The sequence below is a fragment of the Scyliorhinus canicula genome, chromosome 17, assembly GCF_902713615.1.
Source record: "Scyliorhinus canicula chromosome 17, sScyCan1.1, whole genome shotgun sequence".
In the NCBI taxonomy this organism is placed as follows: Eukaryota; Metazoa; Chordata; class Chondrichthyes; order Carcharhiniformes; family Scyliorhinidae; genus Scyliorhinus; species Scyliorhinus canicula.
This window is the reverse complement of record NC_052162.1, coordinates 24018849-24041827: the sequence shown is the minus strand read 5'-3', so window position 1 is coordinate 24041827 and position 22979 is coordinate 24018849. Positions and strand designations below refer to the sequence as shown.

At 48.8% G+C, this 22979-nt stretch overlaps 1 protein-coding gene across 2 annotated transcripts in view; it reads left to right on the top strand.

Moving 5' to 3' along the window:
• The first annotated feature begins 601 nt into the window (after positions 1-601).
• LOC119952419 (tumor necrosis factor ligand superfamily member 13B-like) overlaps positions 602-22979 on the top strand; it is a 34346-nt gene continuing 11968 nt past the window's right edge. Inside the window, exons 1-4 of one of the 2 annotated variants that reach the window (XM_038776158.1) lie at positions 602-930; positions 3965-4100; positions 18715-18771; positions 22127-22242. In XM_038776158.1, coding sequence (XP_038632086.1) covers positions 685-930; positions 3965-4100; positions 18715-18771; positions 22127-22242 — 555 coding nt within the window. In that variant the 5' untranslated portion in view covers positions 602-684. The remainder of the gene's footprint in view (positions 931-3964; positions 4101-18714; positions 18772-22126; positions 22243-22979) is intronic. The other variant, XM_038776160.1, reaches the window with a different exon arrangement.

Genomic DNA, 22979 nt, shown 5'->3' with positions numbered 1-22979 from the left:
TTATTTGCTCCTCAATATCCCGCTGACTATTTGGGGGCCTGTTGTACAGTCCTATCAAAGTGATCTCACCCTTCTTATTTTACTGTTCTACACATATTGACTCAGTGGGCGAATCCTCTCTCTGTACTGCCGTGATACTGTCCCTAATTAAAAATGCAACCCCCCCTCCTCTCCTAACTCCTGTTCTATCTTTCCTTTAGCATCTGTGCCCTCGGAATATTAAGCAGCCAGTCCTGCCCCTCCTTTGGCTGAACGTAGTCAAGATAGAGTGGATGGTAATCGACCAAGTACGGGGAAGTCTGTCAACTAGTCAACAAGCAATCAAAGCTTCCTTGCTATTATTCTGTACATTGACTCGGAAGAGAGGTCATTGAACTGAGGGGTTACAACACTGAGAAGTTGCTGCAATTTAAACAAACGAGGGAAAATTTCATGGAGCAAATTTATTAAGTGACAGATTTATGGTCAATTGACGTTGTCCATGGTTTGATTTGCAACCAAGAAATTATAGATTGACAATGCCCTTTTAACAAAAAATGGAATTATGCAAATATTTGCATAGGTATGCAATTTCCTGTTCCCATTTGAAAATAGCGTCTTCTGTCATGTGAACTTCCTCTGTTTGAGTGAAAGAATTGTACCAGAGTGATTTGGACAAACAAAATTTATTTAACATTATTAACGATGCAACCCAAATGTTGGACTAAATTACCAGAATCAAGGAGCAGATGTACCTCCAGAGGGCTGATTGGGACTATGGTTATTCTCTTCTTGGCTGTTTTATGCTGTCTGTCACTGCTTGTGATTTTACTGCAGCAAATAAGTGACCTCCGGAGCGAACTGGCAAAAGTCCACAAACAGCTCGATGTTTTTAACAAGAGAGGAATAATAAACCCTGCGGATAATCCAGTGGGACATGAAAGAGAAACGGTAAGGAAACGTTTCCACCAGATCTCTACGATGGTTTTCAGTTGCAAATAATTTTGCAAAGTGTCGCCCTCCAACCTCAGTTGTCAGTCATTCTTTCTGGTACGCCTTCTCTTCCCCTCGCCAGTTTAGTGTTAATGAAGCAAAGAAATCGGTTGCAGGTATTTTTATTAAGGGAGCTCTTTAGCAGGTATAAAATTAGGTCACTTGTTAGATATACTTCCCTCTATTACCCAATGAACTATGGTGCACTACGGCACGGTGGCACAGTGGTTAACACTGTTGTCTCACGGTTCCAGGAACCCGGGTTCAATTCCTGTCTGGGTGGAGTTTGCACCTTCTCCCCATGTCTGTGTGGGTTTCTTGTGGGTGCTCCGGGTTCCATCCAGTCTGAAGATGTGCCAGTTAGGTGGATTGGCCATGATCAATTGCTCCTTAGTGTCCAAAAGATTAGAGGTCAGGTGGGGTTACTGGGTTTAAGGGGATAGGGTGGGGGCCTGGCCCTAGGTAGGGTACCCTTTCAGATGGTCTGTGCAGATTCGATGGGCCTCCTGCACTGCAATAATTCTATTAGAACTTATTCCACCCGCTGTGCCCCAATACTGTGACCAGCCCTCCAACATCAGAAGCAAACCTCTCGCCATTGTACCAGTCGATGAGTGCGCCTGCCAATTTCGTCCAAATATTTGGGCAGTTTTATATTATGGGCTCACACTGCAAGAAAGTGAATTGAAACTTCAGGGGATAGTTTTTGTTCCATCAGAATGGATCAGAGTGAAATCCAAATCCCAGAGATAAAACATCCATGCTTCAAATGTTCTGCCAACCATAAACACGGCAGCACTAAACTAATTAGGCAGTAGCAAGATGGCAAAACAAAGTGCTGTTGCATCATATTGGATATCGATTACTCCCTCGCTACAAGTTGAGACTTCTCTCCAGATGCAGGGAGGAAGCAATGGACGCAATTCTTCTGTTTGAAGACTAATGTGCTTTCCGTCAGCGGAGAATCAGGACCGATTCTCACTGACACTAGGAATGAACCCAATGTACCATGCAAAATCACTTAGGCGTTTGTACCTCCAGGATTGGCCTTTTCGGGCCATTCAGTGGCACATGGTAAATTTTGTAAAGGGATTTGCAGTTTCCGCTGAACCTGAGGGGCAGGGCCTAATCTCTCTGACCGGTCCCACTCCTCAGAGATCAGGGGTCCTCTTTAAAGGGTGCCTAAATCTCAGAATACTGTTTCCCCTCCCCCTCCACCCCTGGATCAGTGGCATGGCCTTCCCATCTTCAGCACCCCCCTCAGTTCCCCCCTTCAGAACAAAGAGGCAGTCTCTTTAAAAATACTGCAGATAGAAAAACAGCTGCTCCTCCGAGTTAATGGACTCCTGTGGAACTATATAAGTAAACAACAGTACCCTTCCTTTGGAACTGCTTGGACCTGTCAATCAAAAGGTTTTTCAAGGCAATGGTTTGTTAAATTTATTGTAATCAATGCAGTTCAAAACGTTTAGGTTTCTAAGCTTGCAGAGAGGCTTCAATGAATTAAAGCACTATGAAAATGATTATGAAATAACTTCAAAGGTTTCCACCACATTTAAAGGGATTATTCTACCTTCATCTCACAGATCTTTGAACTCGGCACGCTAACAGACCGTTTAAAGGGCTTAAGGTTGCATATAGACTTTCACTCTCGTCTCAGAGATCTTTCATTTTGACATGCTGACAGGTCATTTAAAGGGTTTAAAAGCTGAGAATGCAAAGACCAGCAAACGACCCCCATCCCAGGAAAGACCCCCGACTTGAGCCCTCCCAGCTCAGCACAAGCCTTCCCCCAAACCTCCACCTTCCATGAAGGACCCCCTCGGAACCCAAGAGGCAAGTGTAGGATGGGTACTCACCCCCTTTGCTGCCTTTCGTTGTGCAAGTTGCCAAGTCCCTGTTTTTCAGGACTTGCACCAATTCACAGCAGCGGGACGTCCGATTGGGAGGTGGAGGGGCTGGAGTATCCCAGGATCGCAGGTGAATCATGCGTCCTGCCAGATAATTACAATCGGTTAGAATGAGCGATTTCATGTTCCCACTGGGTCTCGGCGGGGACCTTTTCGGGGACGACGGGATGGGCCGGGAGACTTACAACGGGCTTGATGTCTGGCGGGAAACTTATCTTTTGCCTCCTGTCCGACTCACTGGGCCTTCGGGATTCCTGCTGCTGGTTTACAGCGCCGGATAATCTCCCCCCTCCCCCCGTGAGTCTGCCATTCTCATGCACCATTTAGCAGAGAGCTGCAAAAGAGCATTGGCAGCGGCTTAGAAGCCTGTGCGAGTGAGCATTAGATGCCATCACAATAAGCGTAGGTTATCATTCTTTCAGACAGAGAACGTTGCGTGTTGTTATAAGGGACTAAAGGGAGAAAAGCAAATAGATTCTTGAGAGCTTCCCTAATGGTGTGATGATGCAATGCCAATATGAAACTGCGTTATAATGGAGCACCCAAACTCAATATGCGGAATTAACTGTCCGGCTTACAATTGACCTCAGAGACCCTGAACTGCAGAGAAAAAAGTCACCAGAGTTTCCTGCTGATTGCCATTTTGTGACTCCTTTAGAAGTGCATGTGTTGGACAAAGCACGTTCTCCCCATGTCTGCGTGGGTTTCCTCCGGGTGCTCCGGTTTCCTCCCACAGTCCAAAGATGTGCAGGTTAGGTAGATTGGCCATCCTAAATTGCCCTTAGTGTCCAAAAAGTTTAGGTGGGGTTACTGGGATATGGGGATAAAGGGAGATAGGGTGGAGGCGTGGGGCTTGAGTTGGGTGCTCTTTCCAAGGGCCGGTGCGGACTCGATGGGCTGAATGGCCTCCTTCTGCACTGTAAATTCTATGATTCTATGTATGACCAGATTAAGAACAGCCCCATGATGCCCATTGTAGATTAGTGTGTTGGCAACAAGAATCTGCTCTTGATTCTGAGGGAGATGAGAAAAACAAAGGGAAAAAATGTTTCAAGACACATTTTGTTTACAATTCTCCATAGGAAAATCAGTCTGAAAATCTAAAAAAAAATAATAATGTCAAATTCCAAATAAAAGAACAGAAAACTGGAGTGAATGAGAAGAACTATGACCTCAGGAGCATCTCAAGGAAAAAGAGGGATGTAAGACCGTGTGAAAGTAAGTGGTGGATTATAAAATTATATTCAAAACGAACCCAAGAATGGTGTGGGTTTCAGCATAATCGAGCTCTGATACCCACCCATTGACACTGAAAATCAGGAGCAGGAAGGGGAAGTCTGAACCATTTCCAGGTCACAAAACCATGGGAAAAAGTCACTGGTCCTGATTTTCAGGGACAATGGGTGGGTCGGGGTTTGGGGGGTGCTTAATTATCCCAGAAAATGGCTTTCAGTCTAACTAAGGGTATAGGGTAGGCTCTCGATGTTGGAGGGCCAATCAGAGGCCTTCCAACAGCAGGGTCCAACAAAGGGTAAGGGCACTTCAAAATGGTGGTACCATCTTGCTGACATTTGTAAACTTTGATTAAAAAATGGATCAGTCTGCAAGTTCATCACTGTGTGAGGGGGAGGTCCACCACAGGACGATCTGTGCCAGGATGGGTGCCTGCTTGGAGCACTGCACTCGCCCACCTGGCTCTGCCACTGGGTGGCAGGCTCCAGGTACCTGCACTGGTCTCCACCACCTGTGGGGACCTGGGGTTCAACCTGAAACTCTGAACTGGCCTCCTTGTATTGGCTGCAATAGGCGCTTAATGAACCATGACAGCAACCCACCACATGCGGGCAGGTAGTCCCACAATTTTCCCACAGGCTAAGTCCCCGATCTTAGTTGATGTTTTCGGAGGGAAATGCAAAGCAGTAGTTAGGTTATTCCCCACATGGAGGGAAGGCAACACAGAAGGCATGTTTACATCAGGGCTGTTCTCGTGCAGGATCCTCTCATTAAATGTGAATGTTCTGTGAACAGTTGTCCCAAGTATTCAAAAACTATCAGTAGCAAAACAGAAAGTAAAATATAAAATGTTCAACTTTCTCTAGCTCTGCTCTCACTCTCCAAAAATCCGAAGCTCAACCAAAACTCCGCTCCTGTCTCCTAAATTACATTAAGTACCTTTCTCCTATCATGCCTGTGCTCTCTGACCCACTCTGAAATCCTCATCCTTGCTATCAAACTCCTCTATGGCCTGGCCCTCCCTAATTCTGTAACCTCCTCCAGCCCTACAATCCAAGATAGTCTATACTCCTCCAATGTTGGCCTCCTGAGCATCTCTTGTTTTATTTCTCCATCACTGGTATCACTCCTTTAGTTGCTGAGGCCTTACATCAGGAATTTCCTCCCTAAACGTCTCTGCCTCTCTCCCACTCTTCCCTCCTTTAAGATTCGGCTAAAAACCTAGCTCTTTGTACAAATCTTTTATCATCAGTCCTAACATCTCCTTATGCAAATTGGTGTCAAATTTTGTTTGATAACACTCCTGTGATTTACTGCATTAGAAGTGCAGTATGTATGAACATTCTTGATTTTCTAAGTGCTTTGAGTTGTTATTGAGCCACAGAGACATTCCGAGACTCTTGTGAGTTTAGCCTGAGAAGGAGCTGAACATTAGCTTCAGCGCTCCTGTCAAACTGTACAGACATGCAGATAATGATATAATGAAAAATGAAAATCGCTTATTGTCACGAGTAGGGTTCAATGAAGTTACTGTGAAAAGCCCCTAGTCGCCACATTCCGGCGCCTGTCCGGGGAGGCTGGTACGGGAATCGAACCGCGCTGCTGGCCTGCTTGGTCTGCTTTAAAAGCCAGCGATTTAGCCCAGTGAACTAAACCAGACCCTATACAGACAGGCACAGACAGGCAGCTAATGAACACAGAGAACAGGACATCACCAATGAGCAGGCAGGACACTCAGGGGTGGTATCTCACTATAAAAGGCACGAGGCACTCAAACCCTGCCTCTTTCCACTGATGAACATCTACAGAGTGAGTCAGGGTGTATGTACAGTATCACACCTCCAGCACGTGGCTAAGAGCTGGTCTGGTTCAGTCAGACAGAGTAACCACACTTAGGTTAGCACAGAGTCAAACTCATAGAGAACTGTGCTAACTGTGCTACCGGTTCAATAAATCAGATTGAACTAACTTCAAGGTCTGGAGTATCTTTTGGTTAAAGCTGCATCCAGTTGCAGCCTGTGTTATCCCAGAGTACATAACACATCAGCTCCCAGACTGGGAAAATCACTTAGATTCCCTGTTCTTGTCCCATGTGCTTGCATAGCTATTGGCTGAGGTTCACTAGATTGGGCCCTTCGTTGAGAAGGTTGTCTGATGATGAGAGACTGAGTAAATTGGGCCTATACTCTCAACTGTGGAAGAATGAGGTGTTATTGAAACATGGCTGGGGAATCTAGAATATGGGAGCAGTGCCTCAGGATAAGGGGTCAATCATTTAGGACCAAGATGAGGAGAAATTTCCTCTCGCAGGGTTGTGAAAATCTTTGGAATTCTTTACCCCAGAGGGTTGTGGAAGTTCCATCATTGCATATGTTTAAGGTGGGGATAGTTAGATCTCTCGTCTCTCAGGGAATCAAGGGGTCTGGGAAGTGCAAGGAAAGTTGAGGCAGAAGAATAGTCGTATGGAATAGCAGAGTAGACTTGAGGGAGCCTGGACCTACTCCTATTCCTTATATTCTGAGAGGCTAGGATCCACTAGCTGTCCCCTATGGAAAATAGATTGCTGTCATTCACTATCACTGCTCATCCGTGAGGAATGGGATATCTTTTTGAAAATTATATCTTTATTTAGCATTTTTTAATAAATAAAAAGCCATAAAACAAAACAAACAACCAAACACAGAAGCACCAACAGTTCCCCCCCCCCCCCACACGTTTAACAGCTGACCATGACTAGCTCTTTAACGAACACAATAAAAGGCCACCGTCTTTTGTAGAACCCTCAGTTTCCCGAACATGTATTTAACTTTCTCAAGATGCAAAAGCTCCATGAGATCCCCCAGACACAGCCAAGGGAGAAGCTGACCTCCACTCCAACAGAACCTGCCTGCGAGTGATCAACGAGGCGAAGGCTACGCTCCCACAGCCGCCTGCAACTCCGGCAGGTCCGACACCTCAAATATGGCCGCTAGGGGACTGGGCTCCAATTCCATCTGTAAAATCTCCGACATGGTGCTGAGGAAGGAGGCCCAGAATCTCACCAGCTCAGGATAGGCCCAGAACATATGCACATGGTTTGCCGGGCCCATGCCACTTACCTTCCACCTCCTCAAAGGTCTGACTCAACCTAGCCCTCGTTAAGTGTGCCTGGCGTACCACCTTCAACTACAACAACCCCAATCTCGCGGATGACAATGTGGCGTTCACCCTACACAAGGCCTTACACCATACTCCCTCCTCTAATCCCACCCCCAACTCCTCCTGCCATTTGTTTTTTTAGTTAGGGCATCATGATTGGTACAGGCTTAGAGGGCCGAAGGGCCTGTTCCTGTGCTGTATTTTTCTTTGTTCTTTGTCCTTAATCCCCACCACCAGGCACGTAGTATCCTCCGCCATTATCTTCCAGTAAATTCCCGAGGTACTCCCCTCTTCCCGACCCGCGAGCATCAAAACCCTTTCCAACAGTGAGGATAACGGCGCTACCAGAAACGACGGGAAAACCTTTCTCACAAAGTTCCTCCCCTGCAGATATCCGCCTGCAAAAACTCAAACTTCTCTGACAGCTCCTCCAGGCGCGCGAACCACCCCTCTAGAAACATGTCCTCCTGCCACCCACCGAGATGCTATCCACCCAACCACGAAACCTGGCATCCAGTCTTGTCGGCTCAAACAAATGATTGCCAGCTTCGACATCCTACCTAATTTAAAATGCTGCAAAATTGTCGCCAGATTTTCAATGTCGCAACCACCACCAGATTACCTGAATAATTCCCTGGAGAAAACGGCAGCGAGGCCGTCGTCGGTGCCCCTTACATTCCGGAATGTGGCGACTAGGGGCTTTTCACAGTTACTTCAGTTGAAGCCTACTTGTGACAATAAGCGATTTCTTCTTCTTCTTCTTCATTAGCCCGACTCCATCCTCATCCACACTGCCTCCTGATCCCCACACCAACCCAACACCTTTGGCGGCCAATAGTGGTAGATCAAGCTCGACAACCCCCAAACTGTGGTCCCTTTTCAGCATCGTTCGACAATTCCTAGCAACCTTACCTGCCCAAAATCAGCTTCTCCACCACCGCAAAGAAACAGGGAAGTATTGGAATAGGAACAGAAAATGTGGCAAAGTGTTCATCTACACGCACTGTACTTGGTCTGCCAAGGACAAAGGGAGACTATCCCACCAGTATGTCCACCTTAACCGTACCCACCAGATTCATAAAGTTTAACTTACGAAGCAGGGCCCCTTTCCACACTGTCTGCACCCCGAAATACCTAAGATGAGTGCTCGTCAAACGAAACGGCAACACCCCTGATGCGACCATCAATTCACTCAAAGACATGAGTAGAAGCAAACTGAGGTTTTTATCAGCTTAGAACAGAGCCTGCCTGCGATTAGTACAATATTGTGGACAGCCTACAGGTCAACTGCTCTTTATACTTCCTTTCAATGGGAGGAGCCATGGGCGGAGCCCGTTCATGCCCCAACATATCCCCCTGTGGGTGAAGCCACACAATGGCCCATAGGTGGAGCCCACAAGGTCAACAATATAATATAGCTGTAACACAATGGCATAACGATAAAATATTAAAGCATGCCGTTGTTCAGAGAGACTTGGGTGTGCTAGTGCATGAGTCACAGAAGGTTGGTTTACAAGTGCAACAGGTGATTAAGAAGGCAAATGGAATTTTGTCCTTCATTGCTAGAGGGATGGAGTTTAAGACTAGGGAGGTTATGTTGCAATTGTATAAGGCGGCCACACCTGGAGTATTGTGTTCAGTTTTGGTCTCCTTACTTGAGAAAGGACGTACTGGCGCTGGAGGGTGTGCAGAGGAGATTCACTAGGTTAATCCCAGAGCTGAAGGGGTTGGATTATGAGGAGAGGTTGAGTAGACTGGGACTGTACTCGTTGGAATTTAGAAGGATGAGGGGGGATCTTATAGAAACATTTAAAATTATGAAGGGAATAGATAGGATAGATGCGGGCAGGTTGTTTCCACTGGCGGGTGACAGCAGAACTAGGGGGCATAGCCTCAAAATAAGGGGAAGTAGATTTAGAACTGAGTTTAGGAGGAACTTCTTCACCCAAAGGGTTGTGAATCTATGGAATTCCTTGCCCAGTGAAGCAGTTGAGGCTCCTTCATTACATGTTTTTAAGGTAAAGATAGATAGTTTTTTGAAGAATAAAGGGATTAAGGGTTATGGTGTTCGGGCCGGAAAGTGGAGCTGAGTCCACAAAAGATCAGCCATGATCTCATTGAATGGCGGAGCAGGCTCGAGGGGCCAGATGGCCTACTCCTGCTCCTAGTTCTTATGTTCTTATGTTCTTATGTTCTTATAACATGATACTAATACATTGGTGAATTACTAGTACTATACATTCACCACAACCCTGAAATTAGTTCCCTTCTCCAGTGGGGTAACCGAAAAACATTCACTCTTCTCTAGGTTTAACTTATACCCAGAGAACGCACCAAACGGCTTCAACGGAGCTATTATTCCCCATTGTAAGGACCGCGTCCAAAATGTACAATAACTGATCATCGGCACACAGGGACACTCTGGGCTGGATTTTCCGCCGGCTGGATGCTCCGTTTTGCCGGCAGCCCGGGGGTTTCCCGACGGCGTGGGGCTACCCCACAGTGGGAAACCCTATTAACCAGCTGGCGAAACGGAGCATCCCTCCGGCGGGGTGAACCAGAAATCTGGCATGGCGGGATGGAGAAACCCGCCCCATATCTTCCATTCTCCCCCCCCCTCACTAATCCCCTCCACTTCACCCAAATTCCTCAATGCAATGGCCAAAGGTTCAGTCGGCAATGCAAATAAGAGCAGAGACATAGGGCACCCCTGCCTAATTTCCCGATACAACTGACAATACTCTGAGATCATATAATTTGTACGAACACTAGCCTTAGGTTTCTTGTATAATAGTCTCACCCAAACACAAACCTGGGCACAATCCCAAACTGCTCCAAAATTGTAAACAGATCCTTCCGCTCTACCTTATCGAAGGCCTTTTCTGCATTCAGCGCCACAATGACCTCCGGGTGCTCCAGTTTCCTCCCACAGTCCAACGATGTGCAGGTTAGATGGATTGACCATGCTAAATTGCCCCTCAGGGTCCAAACGGTTAGTTGGGGTTACGGGGATATGGTCTGGGCGTGGGCCCAGGTAGGGTACTCTTTCCAAGGGTCGGTGCAGACCAGATGGGCTGAATGGCCTCCTTCTGCACTATACAGATTCTACGATCCTCCCCAATAATGCTCAGGAGGCACTCCTCCAATCTGAGCGGCAGCACCTTCGCCAGGATCTTTGCGCCCACGTTCAGTAACAAAATTGGTTGAAATGACCCGCATTCCAGCGGGTCAATCTCCTTCTTCAGAAGGAGCGAGATAAATGCCTGCATCAACGTCTCCAGGAGCAACCCCCGAGCTATTGACTCCTCAAATGCCTCCACTAAGAATGGTACCAGCTAGTCAGCAGACCTTTCATAAAATTCCATCAGGAATCCATCCAGCTCCGGCGCCGTACTCGTCTGCATATTTCCGATTGCCTTCCGAACTTCCTCCGCCCCCACTAACTCTCCTAGCCCTTCCTGATCCTCTTCTTCCAATGCGGGACACACCAACCCCTTCAAAAGCTCCCCCATGTCCGACTGATCCTGCAGTGGTTCCTCTCATATAACTCCTCAAACGCTGCATTCACCTTACCAGCCACCAGCTTACCTGCTATATCCCACACCTGAACAATCTCCAGGGAAGCTGGCTTCTGTCTCAACTGTCCAGCCAAGAAGCGGCTGGCATTCTCCCCATATTCATACCCGCCCCCTTTGCTTGGCGCAGCTGGTACACTGCCTTTTCCAGATTAAACTGCATTTGCAAAACCTTCCTACCAGCCAATAACTCCAGGGTGGGACCCTCCACACATTTACTGTCAACCTCCAGAACCTCATCCACCAGCTGCCGGCCTCCCTATCCTCCCTATCCACCTGCGTCTTGTATGCAACTACCTCTCCTCGCACAACCGCCTTCAATGCCTTCAATAACACCAAAGGCAACACCTCCCTATTATTAAACCCAACATTGCTCATCAATTGCCCTTGCCACCCCTCACACAACACCCCGGATCTGCTCACAGCGTTACATCTAAATTCCAGGCAGGCCATTAGGCCCCGGCACCCTCTCCAGCAGCACATTTACCAGGTGCGGAGCGTGATCTGAAATTACAATTGGTGAATATTCCGCCCCCTTACCCGGTCCTTCACCCCCAAGTGAGACTCCTGCAACAACAGCACTACTTCGGCCCTCAAGCTCTTCAGATGAGCAAAAACTCTCGGCCATTTTAACGGGCCCCCCAACCCCCACACTTTCCACATCACCAACCGAATCGGGGGTCTCGCACAACACCGCCCCTTTCCCTTAGATCAAGCATCAGTCCTACGAGGGATTCAACCAAACCCCCCCCGACATTTCCCAACCTTCACTGCTCGCTCAAGATGGCACCTGGCCCCACCCATCCGATGGGGCCAAGAAGCAACCTCCAGTCACCATGAGCAAAATACCCCTCCCCCATCCCATAAATCCCACAACCACTTCCTCTTGAGACCGCTCTTATCTCTCCCATCCCCATCCCCCCAACTATTCACACCTGGACGGCACAGTGGTTAGCACTGTTGCTTCACAGTGCCAGGGTCACTGTCTGTGCAGAGTCTGCACGTTCTCCCCCGTATCTGTGTAGGTTTCCTCCGGGTGCTCCGGTTTCCTCCCACAGTCCAAAGATGTGCAGGTTAGGTGGATTGGCCATGTTAAATTGCCCCTTAGTGTCCAAAAGGTTAGGTGGGGTTACTGGGTTACGGGGATAGGGAGGAGGCGTGGGCTTCAGTAGGGTGCTCTTTCTGAGGCCGGTGCAGACTCGATGGGCCGAATGGCCTCCTTCTGCGCTGTAAATTCTATGAAATTTATGAAACCTCCTAGGCACGCCAAAACCCTCACAAACACGATCAGCAGGTGGCAGCCCTTCCCCCCAACTCGCTCCCATTTACTAGCGAACTGCAGTTTGCTGGCAGGGTAGCCCCCCCTCCCCCGTCAGATCCTTTCAACTGCCATTGTCCCACTCCGCCTTTCCCTATGCCCGTACCTACCAGAAAAGAGAAAAGGGGAGAGAAGCAACCCAATCCATCGAACAGTCCCCCTAAACAATTTTCAATTCATGATACCAAAATACAAAGAAAATACAAGGTCCAAATACAACAAAGAAAACACAAAACACATAGCCCTCCAACACCCTTCCCTTTTCACAACAAAGCCCCTTCCACCATTCTCAGTTCAGTCCAAGACCCCTCTGCCTTTACGAACTCCTCCACCATCTCGAAGAAGTGATCCCTCGAGTTTGCGTGACCCTCAATTTTGTCGGGTAGACCACTGCAAACGCACTCTACTCTTGTAAAGTGATGCCTTGTTGGAGGCTGCCCGCCTTCTCGCCAACTCCACCATGACATCTTGGTATATCCGAACACCACTACCTTCCTACCTCACCCTACGATTCTGCTTGGCCCATCGCAGCACTTTCTCCTTCATAGCAGACTATCACAGCTGGAGGTGGCTTGTTAGCCCATGGTTTCTTCCTCCCCAACAGCTTCTCAAACATTGCCGAAAAGTACTCCGTTGGCCTCTGGCCCTCCATACCCTCAGGCAGCCCCACGATCCGCAGGTTCAGCCACCGGGACCTGTTTTCAAGGTTCTCGACCTTTGCTCTCAGGCCCTTGTTACTATCCTTCACCTTCAGCAGCTCAGCTTCCAGGAAGCGAGCTGGTCGCTGTGCCTCAAGAGCGCGGTCGTCACCCCCTTCAACACCTCTCCGTCATCTTCCCAATCGCCTCCCTCATTGGGGCCAATGAGTCTTCCTCTGACTTCTTAAGGCTCTCCCGCATTTGAATGAATGAAATGAAAATCGCTTATTGTCACAAGTAGGCTTCAAATGAAGTTACTGTGAAAAGCCCCTAGTCGCCACGTTCCGGCGCCTGTTAGGGGAGGCTGGTACCTCCCATACTGCTCCAAATACTTGCTGAACTGCTTCTCAAACTCAGCTGCCACCACGTCCGCCAACGCTTCCATCGTTACCAGAGCTGCCCCACCCAGAGAGCTTACCTCCGCCATCTTTCTACCAACCGCACTCCTCAGCGAACTCAACCCTACTGGCGGACTAGCGTTTGCACCTTTCTTCAAAGTAAGAAGTCTTACAACACCAGGTTAAAGTCCAACTTGATTGTTTCAAACCTGTTGGACTTTAACCTGGTGTTGTAAGACTTCTTACTGTGCTCACCCCTGTCCAACGCCGGCATCTCCACATCATTTCTTCAAAGTATTCTTTCTTTGGCTTTTAGACATCCTTTCAGAATCAACATTCAATTGGGAAAGGTTTCCAATCAAAGTATCCCCAAAATGCGGGTGAAGAAGGCCAAAAACCAAGGGCTCTGGTGGCAGCTACCCAACAAGCGACGTCCTCCTACGTGTCACCACCGGACGTTCCCTCAGGAATGGGATATCTCGTCCATGCATGTCCTTTTTTAGCTGCCTCAAGTTTCATGTACCTACCCATAATGGAGCTAGCCACACTGACATACAACTGGAAATGGTCATACATGTTTCTGGAAAGTTCCAGTAAACCTGGAGCAAAAGCTAGCCTGATGATGCATGCACATCTGGTTACAAGCAAGCTGAGGTATACCAACATTCAAATCTCAGTCTAAATTCGACAGACAGACCGGATAAAATCTTTAGCTCACTCCTGCCTCTCACTGTGGCTGGCTGCGACTGGGGAACCCAAATGGAGGAATGTTGATCAGGTCCATTCGGTCAATTCAGTAGGACCTGCAGAAAATCTGTTCTTCCAGGTTTCCCGACTCCAAAGCATTGTTCTTACCTCCTCCTTCCCTCTCTGTCCCTCCCTCCAGCTCTATTTCTTTGCTCAGTTGTACTACTCAGGCCAAAGGTGAATTAGCAACCATGCCACTTCTCATTTACATTGCCTTAATTGCAAAATAAAATTGGGTGCAGTGTAAGTTGGCCTGTTGACTGGCTGTCAACCCGTGTTGAGGTACTGGTGGTAGCCAGTTACATCCCCAAGATGATGTAAAGCAGATGGGAACAAATTTGAATTTCAATGGCTTAATCCCTTAAAGAAAAAACCCATCCAGTTGCCATGAGGGTGTGAGCTAGGGTAAAGCCAAAGATATAGGGCGGAATTCTCCGCTCCCGGGAAAAATCGGGAGGGCCGTCGTGAACTCGGCCGAGTTTCACGACGGCCTCGGAGGCCGCTCCTCGCCCCCTATTCTCCCTCCCGGCGGGGCTAGGAGCGGCGCTCCATAACTCTCGGCCGCCGGGCAGCGCGCCGAGAGTGACGCGATGGCGGCGCCTATGTGACATCAGCCGCGCATGCGCACGTTGGCCGGCTCTAACCCACGCATGCGCGGCTGACGTCATAACGGCTGACAGCTTGAACCCGCGCATGCGCGGTGGCCGTCTTCCCCTCAGCCGCCCCGCAAGACGTGGCAGCTTGATCTTGTGGGGCGGCGGAGGGGAAATATTGCGTCCGATTGAGACGCCGGCCTGACGATTGGTGGGCACCGATCGCGGGCCTGTCCCCTCCCGAGCACAGTCGTGGTGTCCCCACCAGGCCTCCTACAAGCCCCAAAATGGGCATCTCACGGCGATTTCATGACGGCAGCGACCAGGTGTGGTTGCCGCCGTCATGAAACGATCGCGAACGGCAGGCCGCTCGGCCCATCCGGGTCGGAGAATCGCCGCTCGCCGTGGAAAATGGCGAGCAGCGATTCTTCCGAGTGGGGGGGTGGGAGAATCGCGGAGGGCGCCAAGGGGTCGTGAAGTTAGTCAGGGGGCCCTCCCGCGATTCTCCCACCCGGCGTGGGGAGCGGAGAATCGCGCCCAGAGGCTGTTATAATCCTTTCACAGAATCACTGAATTTTTTAAGTGCCGAAGGAGGACATTTGGCCCATCATTCAGCCCTCTGAATGAGCATTTCATCAAGTGCCCTTAATTCTCTGGCCTTCTCTCTGCAATCCTGCAGGTTGTTTCTTTTCACATAATCATCTTTTGAAAGTCTTTTTTCAAATAAATTTAGAGTACCCAATTCATTGGGCGCGATTCTCCGCAAATCCGGCGTGCCGTGAAGGCTGGCGTGAAACTGGCCGTGTTTCACGCCAGCCTCAGAGCTCCGTCCCGGGACCCGATTCTCCCCCCCGGGCGGGGCAAGTATCGGGGCCCGGGGAATCACGGCGACGCGGAGTTAGCGAACATCGCTAACTCCGCCCGGCAAGAGTCACGGCGGCTGACGCGCACGATGATGTCAGCCGCGCATGCGCGTGTTGGACGGCTCCAACCCGCGCATGCGCGGATGACGTCATCACGCAGACACGTCAAACCCGCGCATGCGCGGGCCGTCATGCCCCTCAGCTGCCCCGCGGACTGATCCTGCGGGGCGGCGGAAAAAGAAATAGTGCGCGGGTATCGGACCCGCTGCCTGCGATCGGTGCCCACCGATCGCAGGCCCATGCCACCCTTGGCACGGCCGTGGTGCGGCCGTGCCAATCGGTGCCATGGTTGTCCGGGACGGGCACTTTCCGGCCGTTTCCACGAACGCTGAAAGCAGGTGTGATCGCGGCCGTGAAAACGGCCTTAAACTCCTCAGTATTCGGCCCATCGGCCTGCGGAGAATCGCTGTTCGCCGTAAAAAACGGCGAGCAGCGATTCGTGTCGGGGGACGGCCGGAGGGGGGGGGAGAATAGCGGGAGGCCGTGAAAATTGTCGGGAAGGCCCTCCCGCTATTCTCCGACCCATCGTGGGCAGCGGAGAATCGCGCCCATTGTCTTTTCCAATTAAGGGGCAATTTAGCGTGGCCAATCCACCTACCCTGCACATCTTTGGGTTGTGGGGGCGAAACCCACGCAAACATGGGGAGAATGTGCAAACTCCACACGGACAGTGACCCAGAGCCGGGATCGAACCTGGGACCTCAGTGCCGTGCGGCAGCAGGGCTAACCCACTGCGCCACTGTGCTGCACCTTCTCTTGAAGGGCTTGATTGAACCGGCCTCCACCACATTCTCAGGCAGCGCTGTGTGAAAAGGTTTGTTTTTCACATCAAGTACTTTCAAGCTGTGCACTCTCGTTCTCGAACCTTTGATGAATGTGAGCAGCATCTCCCTATCCACACTGTCCAGACACATCATGATTTTGAATGTCTCTATCGAATCTCTATTAACCTTTTTTTCTTCAAGGAAAAGAATTCCAACATCTCCAAACTGCCTCCATAACTGCCGTTTCTCAACCCTGGAACCATTCTTGCCAACCTCTCTACAATGCTGTCACATCCTTCATAAAATGTGGTGCCTGGAGCTGTGCACAATAGTTCAGCTGAGGTCAAACTAATGTCTTATTCAAGTGCAACATTACCTCCCTGCTCTTGTACTCTCCACCAATTAATAAAGTTATTATTAATAATACTGTATGCTTAATAAATGCTCTCTTAACTTGGCGTCACCTTTAATGACTTACATACATGTATACCCAGGTCCTTTGCTCATGCACCCCCTTTAAAACTGTGCTCTTTGTTTAATTCTGTCTCCCCATGTTCTTCTTACCAAAAGGTATCACCTCACATTTCTTTGCATTGAACTTCATCTGCCACCTGTCCGTCCATTCCACCAACTTGTCTATGTCTTTTTGAAGTCCTGCACTGACCTCATCACAGTTTACGCTACTTCCAAGTTTTTCATTATCTGCAAATCCTGAAATTGTTCCCTGTACACCAATGTCTTGGCTATTAATATATATCAGGAAAAGCAAGGATCCCTATACTAACCCCGGAAGAACTCACCAGCGAACCTCCTCCAGCCCAAGAAACATTCATTCACCATTACTTTCTGTTTCCTGTTACTCAGCCAATTGTGTATCCATGTTGGTACTGCCCCTCTTATTCCATGAAGTAATACCTTTTCCATGTATCATTTCTTCATTCACATGCATGCATGGGCTCCAGCACACCAACATGACACAGCACAGCAGCATGGTAGCGCAGTGGTTAGCACTATGGCTTCACAGCACTAGGGTCCCAGGCTCGATTCCCGCTTGGGTCACTGTCTGTGCGGAGTCTGCACGTTCTCCCCGTGTCTGCGTGGGTTTTCTCTGGGTGCTCCGGTTTCATCCCACAGTCCAAAGATGTACGGGTTAGGTGGATTGGCCATGGCCATGCCTTCGGTTAGATGGGGTTGCTGTGTTATGGGGATAGGGTGGAGGCGCGGCGCTTAAGTGGGGTGCCCTTTTCAAGAGCCGGTGCAGACTCAATGGGCTGAATGGCTTCCTTCTGCACTGTAAATTCCATGATTCTATGAACACTGTGAGCGGAATTCTCCGCTCCTGGGAAAAATCGGGAGGGCCGTCGTGAACTCGGCCGAGTTTCACGACGGCCTCGGAGGCCGCTCCTCGCCCACTATTCTCCCCTCCCGGCGGGGCTAGCCGGGCGGCGCGCCGAGAGTGACGCGACGGCGGCGCCTATGTGACATCAGCCGCGTATGCGCAGGTTGGCCGGCTCCAACCCGCGCATGCGTGGCTGATGTCACGACGGCTGACAGCTCAAACCCGCGCATGCGCGGTGGCCGTCTTCCCCTCAGCCGCTCTGCAAGACGTGGCGGCTTGATCTTGCGGGGCAGCAGAGGGGAAATAGTGCGTCCGATTGAGACGCCGGCCTGACGATCGGTGGGCACCGATCGCGGGCCTGTCCCCTCCCGAGCACAGTCATGGTGCTCATTCCCCACCAGGCCCCCTACAAGCCCCAAAACGAGCATCTCACACCCGTTTCACGACGGCAGCGACCAGGTGTGGTTGCCGCCATCGTGAAACGGTCGTGAACAGCAGGCCGCTCGGCCCATACGGGTCGAAGAATCGCCGGTCGCCGTGAAAAATGGCGAGCGGAGATTCTTCCGAGCGGGAGGGGGAGGGTGAGAATCGCGGGGGGCGCCAGGGGGGCGTGAAATCTGTCGGGGGGCCTTCCCGCGATTCTCCCACACGGCGTGGGGAGCAGAGAATCACGCCCAGGAGCTATGTATGGTATAAACAATGGTAGTCATGTATGGGAACTGGAGTCTGAAGGAAGGAGAAAGAATTACTCAATCTGAGGGCAGAGGGAGACCTTATTAAAGGGGAGAGAATAGATCCCATTGTAGGACCAGGAGGGGAGAGATAGTGAGGTAGCTTCTTTTGCTGAAGGACATGGTGACAACTTAATAGTAACACATAGTTCTTGCTTAGATCGTAGTTGCATTTCCGTCAATGTTTGAAGGTATTGTTTGAAGGTCATGACAATCCTTGGCATATTGTAACCAAGGTGGGGGGCTTTATTCAAGCCCATATCAGATTTCAAACGTCTTGGGTATGGAATGGTTGGGTCGGTTAACATTGCATTACATCATTGTGAATATCAAAAAGGGAACCACAATCTATAATTTAACTCAAAAGTATTCGTTTATCAAATTTGTGATAATAGATTGCAATGAATGGAATATTAACCAATCTTTTCTTTGTAGAACAGCGATCATTCCTCCAGCTGATTCCTAATGCCAAGCAAAGCATTATTCTGCAAGGTAATTCACCAAGGTCTATTTTGATGCTGAAAATAGTGTGTAAAATCCTGAAATATAATTTCTAGAGCCTCTGCTGTTTTTTTTAAATCTAATTTCCTTTCAGATCTCCTAGATATCATGTATCAGCACCTGGCACTTTGAGCTTCCCTAACTTAATTAACTTCTCTCATGTCTTTATTTATTATGATAGTTCTCAACTTGTTTGAAGCATTTCAGGCCTTAATTCCTCACTAACGTCAGCCTGTTCTATAAACATTGAGCAAAGTAATTGTTAAGATTCTCTGCTTGTTTGCTGCCAGCTTACTTTTCTGTCTGCTCAGTGAACCCAATTCACATTTAACAATGAGGAGCACAGATCAAGATTGGTATGAGACATTTGGTACCGGAGATAGAACCTTGAGAATATTTTTTATTTTGTCGGCAAAGTGCAATCAACACGGCTACATTTCGAGGCACATTTAATATGGAACAACTCCCCAAGACACTCCACAGGGGTACAAAGAAAAAATAGATGGTAAGAAACAAGGAGGCCAAATTTGATTACAAAGTTTTAAGGATGTTCATATGCTGAGAGAGAGGGGTGTGGAGAGACTCTTGGGTTTAGGGAGAAATTGCAGAGCAAGATGTTTTTCAAGATATTCAAAGCCAGCATTCTCCGTTCTGGAGCATAAGTGCTACTGCCAGTGAAGGATCATTCCTGAGGCTGGGGCTAGGAGAGGTGCCCAGATGTGAGTCTCTCTCCTTCATCATGCTCATTTTTACAGGAGGGAGAGCTTGCCGATACCATTGGAATTCCTCAGGTATCAGGCCGCCATTTTGAACATACCCATACCCCCCCCCCCCCCCCCCCCCCCCCCCCGCCACTGCTGACAGGTAGGGGCATCTGGGATCCACCCCCCCCCCCCAAACACAGGAATAATTGCTCACCACCCTTTGTATCGCACGCATAAGGGTGACCAGACACACCCCCAGAACCGCGCCCCCCCAGGTCCCCCATTAGACCACCCATCAGGGATGCCCATCAGAGAGCCCCAACAGAGAACCCATTCAGATCACGCCAATTGGAGACCCCCCCCAGAGACCCTCATCAGTCATCGCTGCCTGAAAGCTGAAGAGCAGTCCACGCAATAGAGTGAAAAGTCACTGAATGTTCACTTACCTGTCCCTAATTTCTGCTGCCTCAGACTAAAATGTTTCAAGCAGCAAGTTACAGGTTTCAGAGACTTTCTCGAAAGCCAAGCACACTTAAAACAGCTTCCAATCCCTTGACAGCCTTTAAAAAACACATTTTCCATTTCACACAGCAATACAATGCATTAGCCAGTGATTGACATTTTAATTATTCCAGAGACAGGTGCTGTGTGGATTGTTGACCTATCCTTCCCTTCATGTTTGAAAGCATTTGAAGTACCCTGCTTTGATGCTAACCGCAATGTTTATAAACACTCGTGCTATGACTGACAGTTTCTCGCCCCATCAAAAGTGGCTAAGTGCTTTCACTTCCTCTTTGTCGGAGGGCATGGTTTGCATTGTGAGGAGGAGGGGGCCTTCTGATCAACTTTGGCAGGTACCTCAGTTAACCTCCTTGACCCACCGCTGGGTCCGCTGCGTCAGGGCCATGCTTGGGCAAACTTGCACCAAAGCCCGCCCATAGGATTCCCTGTTGTGGGGGTCGATGCATAACCGGGGGGGGGGGGGGGGGGTGGAGACTCAGGCTTCCAGCCCTGTGCGGGTCAGGTGGTGCACTGAGGCCGTTGGCGCGGGATCGGAGCATTGCTTCGACGCCAAACCCATGTTACCCTCGACGCTCCATTCCCTGCCCGATCGGGAATCCCGGCATCAATTTTGGGCAATGGAGAATCCACCCCAAATGTTGCGCGAGTGGAAATGCTAGCTCAGCATTTCCTTCAGTTGCTGGTCCCGAGGGACTATATTCTTGAAAGTGAAAATAATTCCTTTCCATCTTTCCGCTTGCCAATCTTATAATTTGGTTTCACTTTCAGCCACTACATCCACTGAACTTTAGGCATTTTTGTTTTTGTAAATAAATAGATCAGTGTCTCTTCACACCAATGCTTTTAAGATCATTAACACAATGTGTTAAATGTGGGGGTGCAAACATATATCCATGATCTTGATGATGGCAATCCATCACAGTGAAACTGTGGTTTCAAATTACGAAAACATCTTCTGTGACTAACAAAGGGGGTTGCTTCCCTTTATTATCCAAACTTTTTTAACAGTGAGGCATATTTCTGACATGGACATGACCCAACAAATTCAGCAAACGCTCTGCAATTAACACTCTTCAATTCCCAATGATAATCAGGCAAAGCTGTTTCCCAACCAATCCTGTACTAACAGTTAACTTTTATTCACATTTTTACTTTCAATTAACAGTATAATCTGGTTAAAGTTCAAAGACCTATTTTGCTTTTTACTGCCAGATCTGGTAATGAAAACTGGGCATACGGTGACATGGTGCATTAACGTTCCACAGTGCCATATATCAGAGAGTAGGGGGTGAGTTCTAATGTTTTCAAAAATATGCCAGCAAACCATATGGGGTGGGTGGGCGGGTGGGTGGGCGGGTGGGCGGGTACAAATTGCACCAAACAAGTCTCATATGCCCAATCAGTTTTCCTCATCGCTTCCTTGGTCAGTAACAGTGTTTGGCAGAGATCAATATCCTTGTTTTCTGAATTCATAAACATCGCATGCATCCATTATTTAAGAATGAGGTGAAGCATATTAAACATATTAGGGTGACACGGTGGCACAGTGGTTAGCACTGCTCCCTCACAGCTCCAGGGACCCGGGTTCAATTCCAGCCTCGGGTGACTGGCTGTGTGGAGTTTGCACATTCTCGCCGTGTGTGCATGGGTTTCCTCCAGTTTCCTACCACTGTTCAAAGATGTGCAGCTTAGGTGGATTGGCCATGCTAAATTGCCCCTTAGTGTCCAAAAGGTTAGGTGGGGTTACTGGTTTACGGGGATAGGGTAGAGGCGTGGGCTTAAGTAGGGTGCTCTTTCCAAGGGCCGGTGCAGACTCGATGGGCCGAATGGCCTCCTCTGCACTGTCAGAATTCTATGACTAAAGTGAGGAGAAATACATGTTTTAAAAGATCTGTTACTGTAACAAGTATTTTAAACTGTTTAGGTAAACCACTAATACAACCATGAATGCAAATTCTTAGAAAATATATATGTAGCCACTGTGCTTTCTTTCCACATTGATGTGGTTCAACTCAGCCAGTATGTGTAAATCCAATAATAATAGCAGTAACCTCCTCACAACTGCAGTAGTATTTTGCTGTGTTGAAGCACTCTTCATTGCTACATCAATGTTGTATCAGCAGATGATTCAACCTTTATTCCTTGGATTGTGGCTTCAAGGAGGGGTGAGGCATTGGAGGCAACTTCCAATAAAATAGTTGTGAAAGAAAATGGCTATTACACAGTATACAGTCAGGTAAGCACCAACCTAACAACAAATAATTGAGCTGGCATCGCTGGACAAGTTGGGAAGTTAGGTTTTTAGTAAGAGAAAAGCAAATTACTGCGGATGCTGGAATCTGAAACGAAAGGGAAAATGCTGGAAAATCTCAGCAAGTCTGGCAGCATCTGTAGGGAGAGAAAAGAGCTTTCGAGTCCAATGACTCTTTGTCAAAGCTAACAGACAGAGAAAGTGGGAAATATTTATACTGTGGAGTGAGAATGAAAGATGAGTCATAGCCACAGAAACCCAGGAAAACCGGGTGCTAATGGTCACAGATACTAAGGGGAAAGAGTGTTAATGGCAGTCCCCAGAGAGGACAAAAGATGTGAAAGATCAAACAGCAGGGAAACTAAAATCAGAGGATGAACTGGAGGTGTTGTGGGGGGGGGGGGGGGGGGGGGGGGGAGCAAAGAGGAGAAAGGTGCAGGAAAGGTGGATAAGATTGGGGGGGGGGGAATTAAATGTATATTAAGAAAGAAAGAAATGGTAAAAGACAGTTAAAATGAAATGAAAACAAATGGGTTGAGGTGGGGCTGATCATCTGAAGTTGTTGAATTCGATGTTCAGGCCAGAAGGCTGTAGCGTGCCTAACCAGAAGATGAGATATTGTTCCTCCAGTTTGCATTGCCCCCTCGCCCCCTCCACTCCCTCCCAGAACAAAGATAGAGTCCCCCTCGTTCTCACATTTCATCCCACCAGCCTCCGTATGC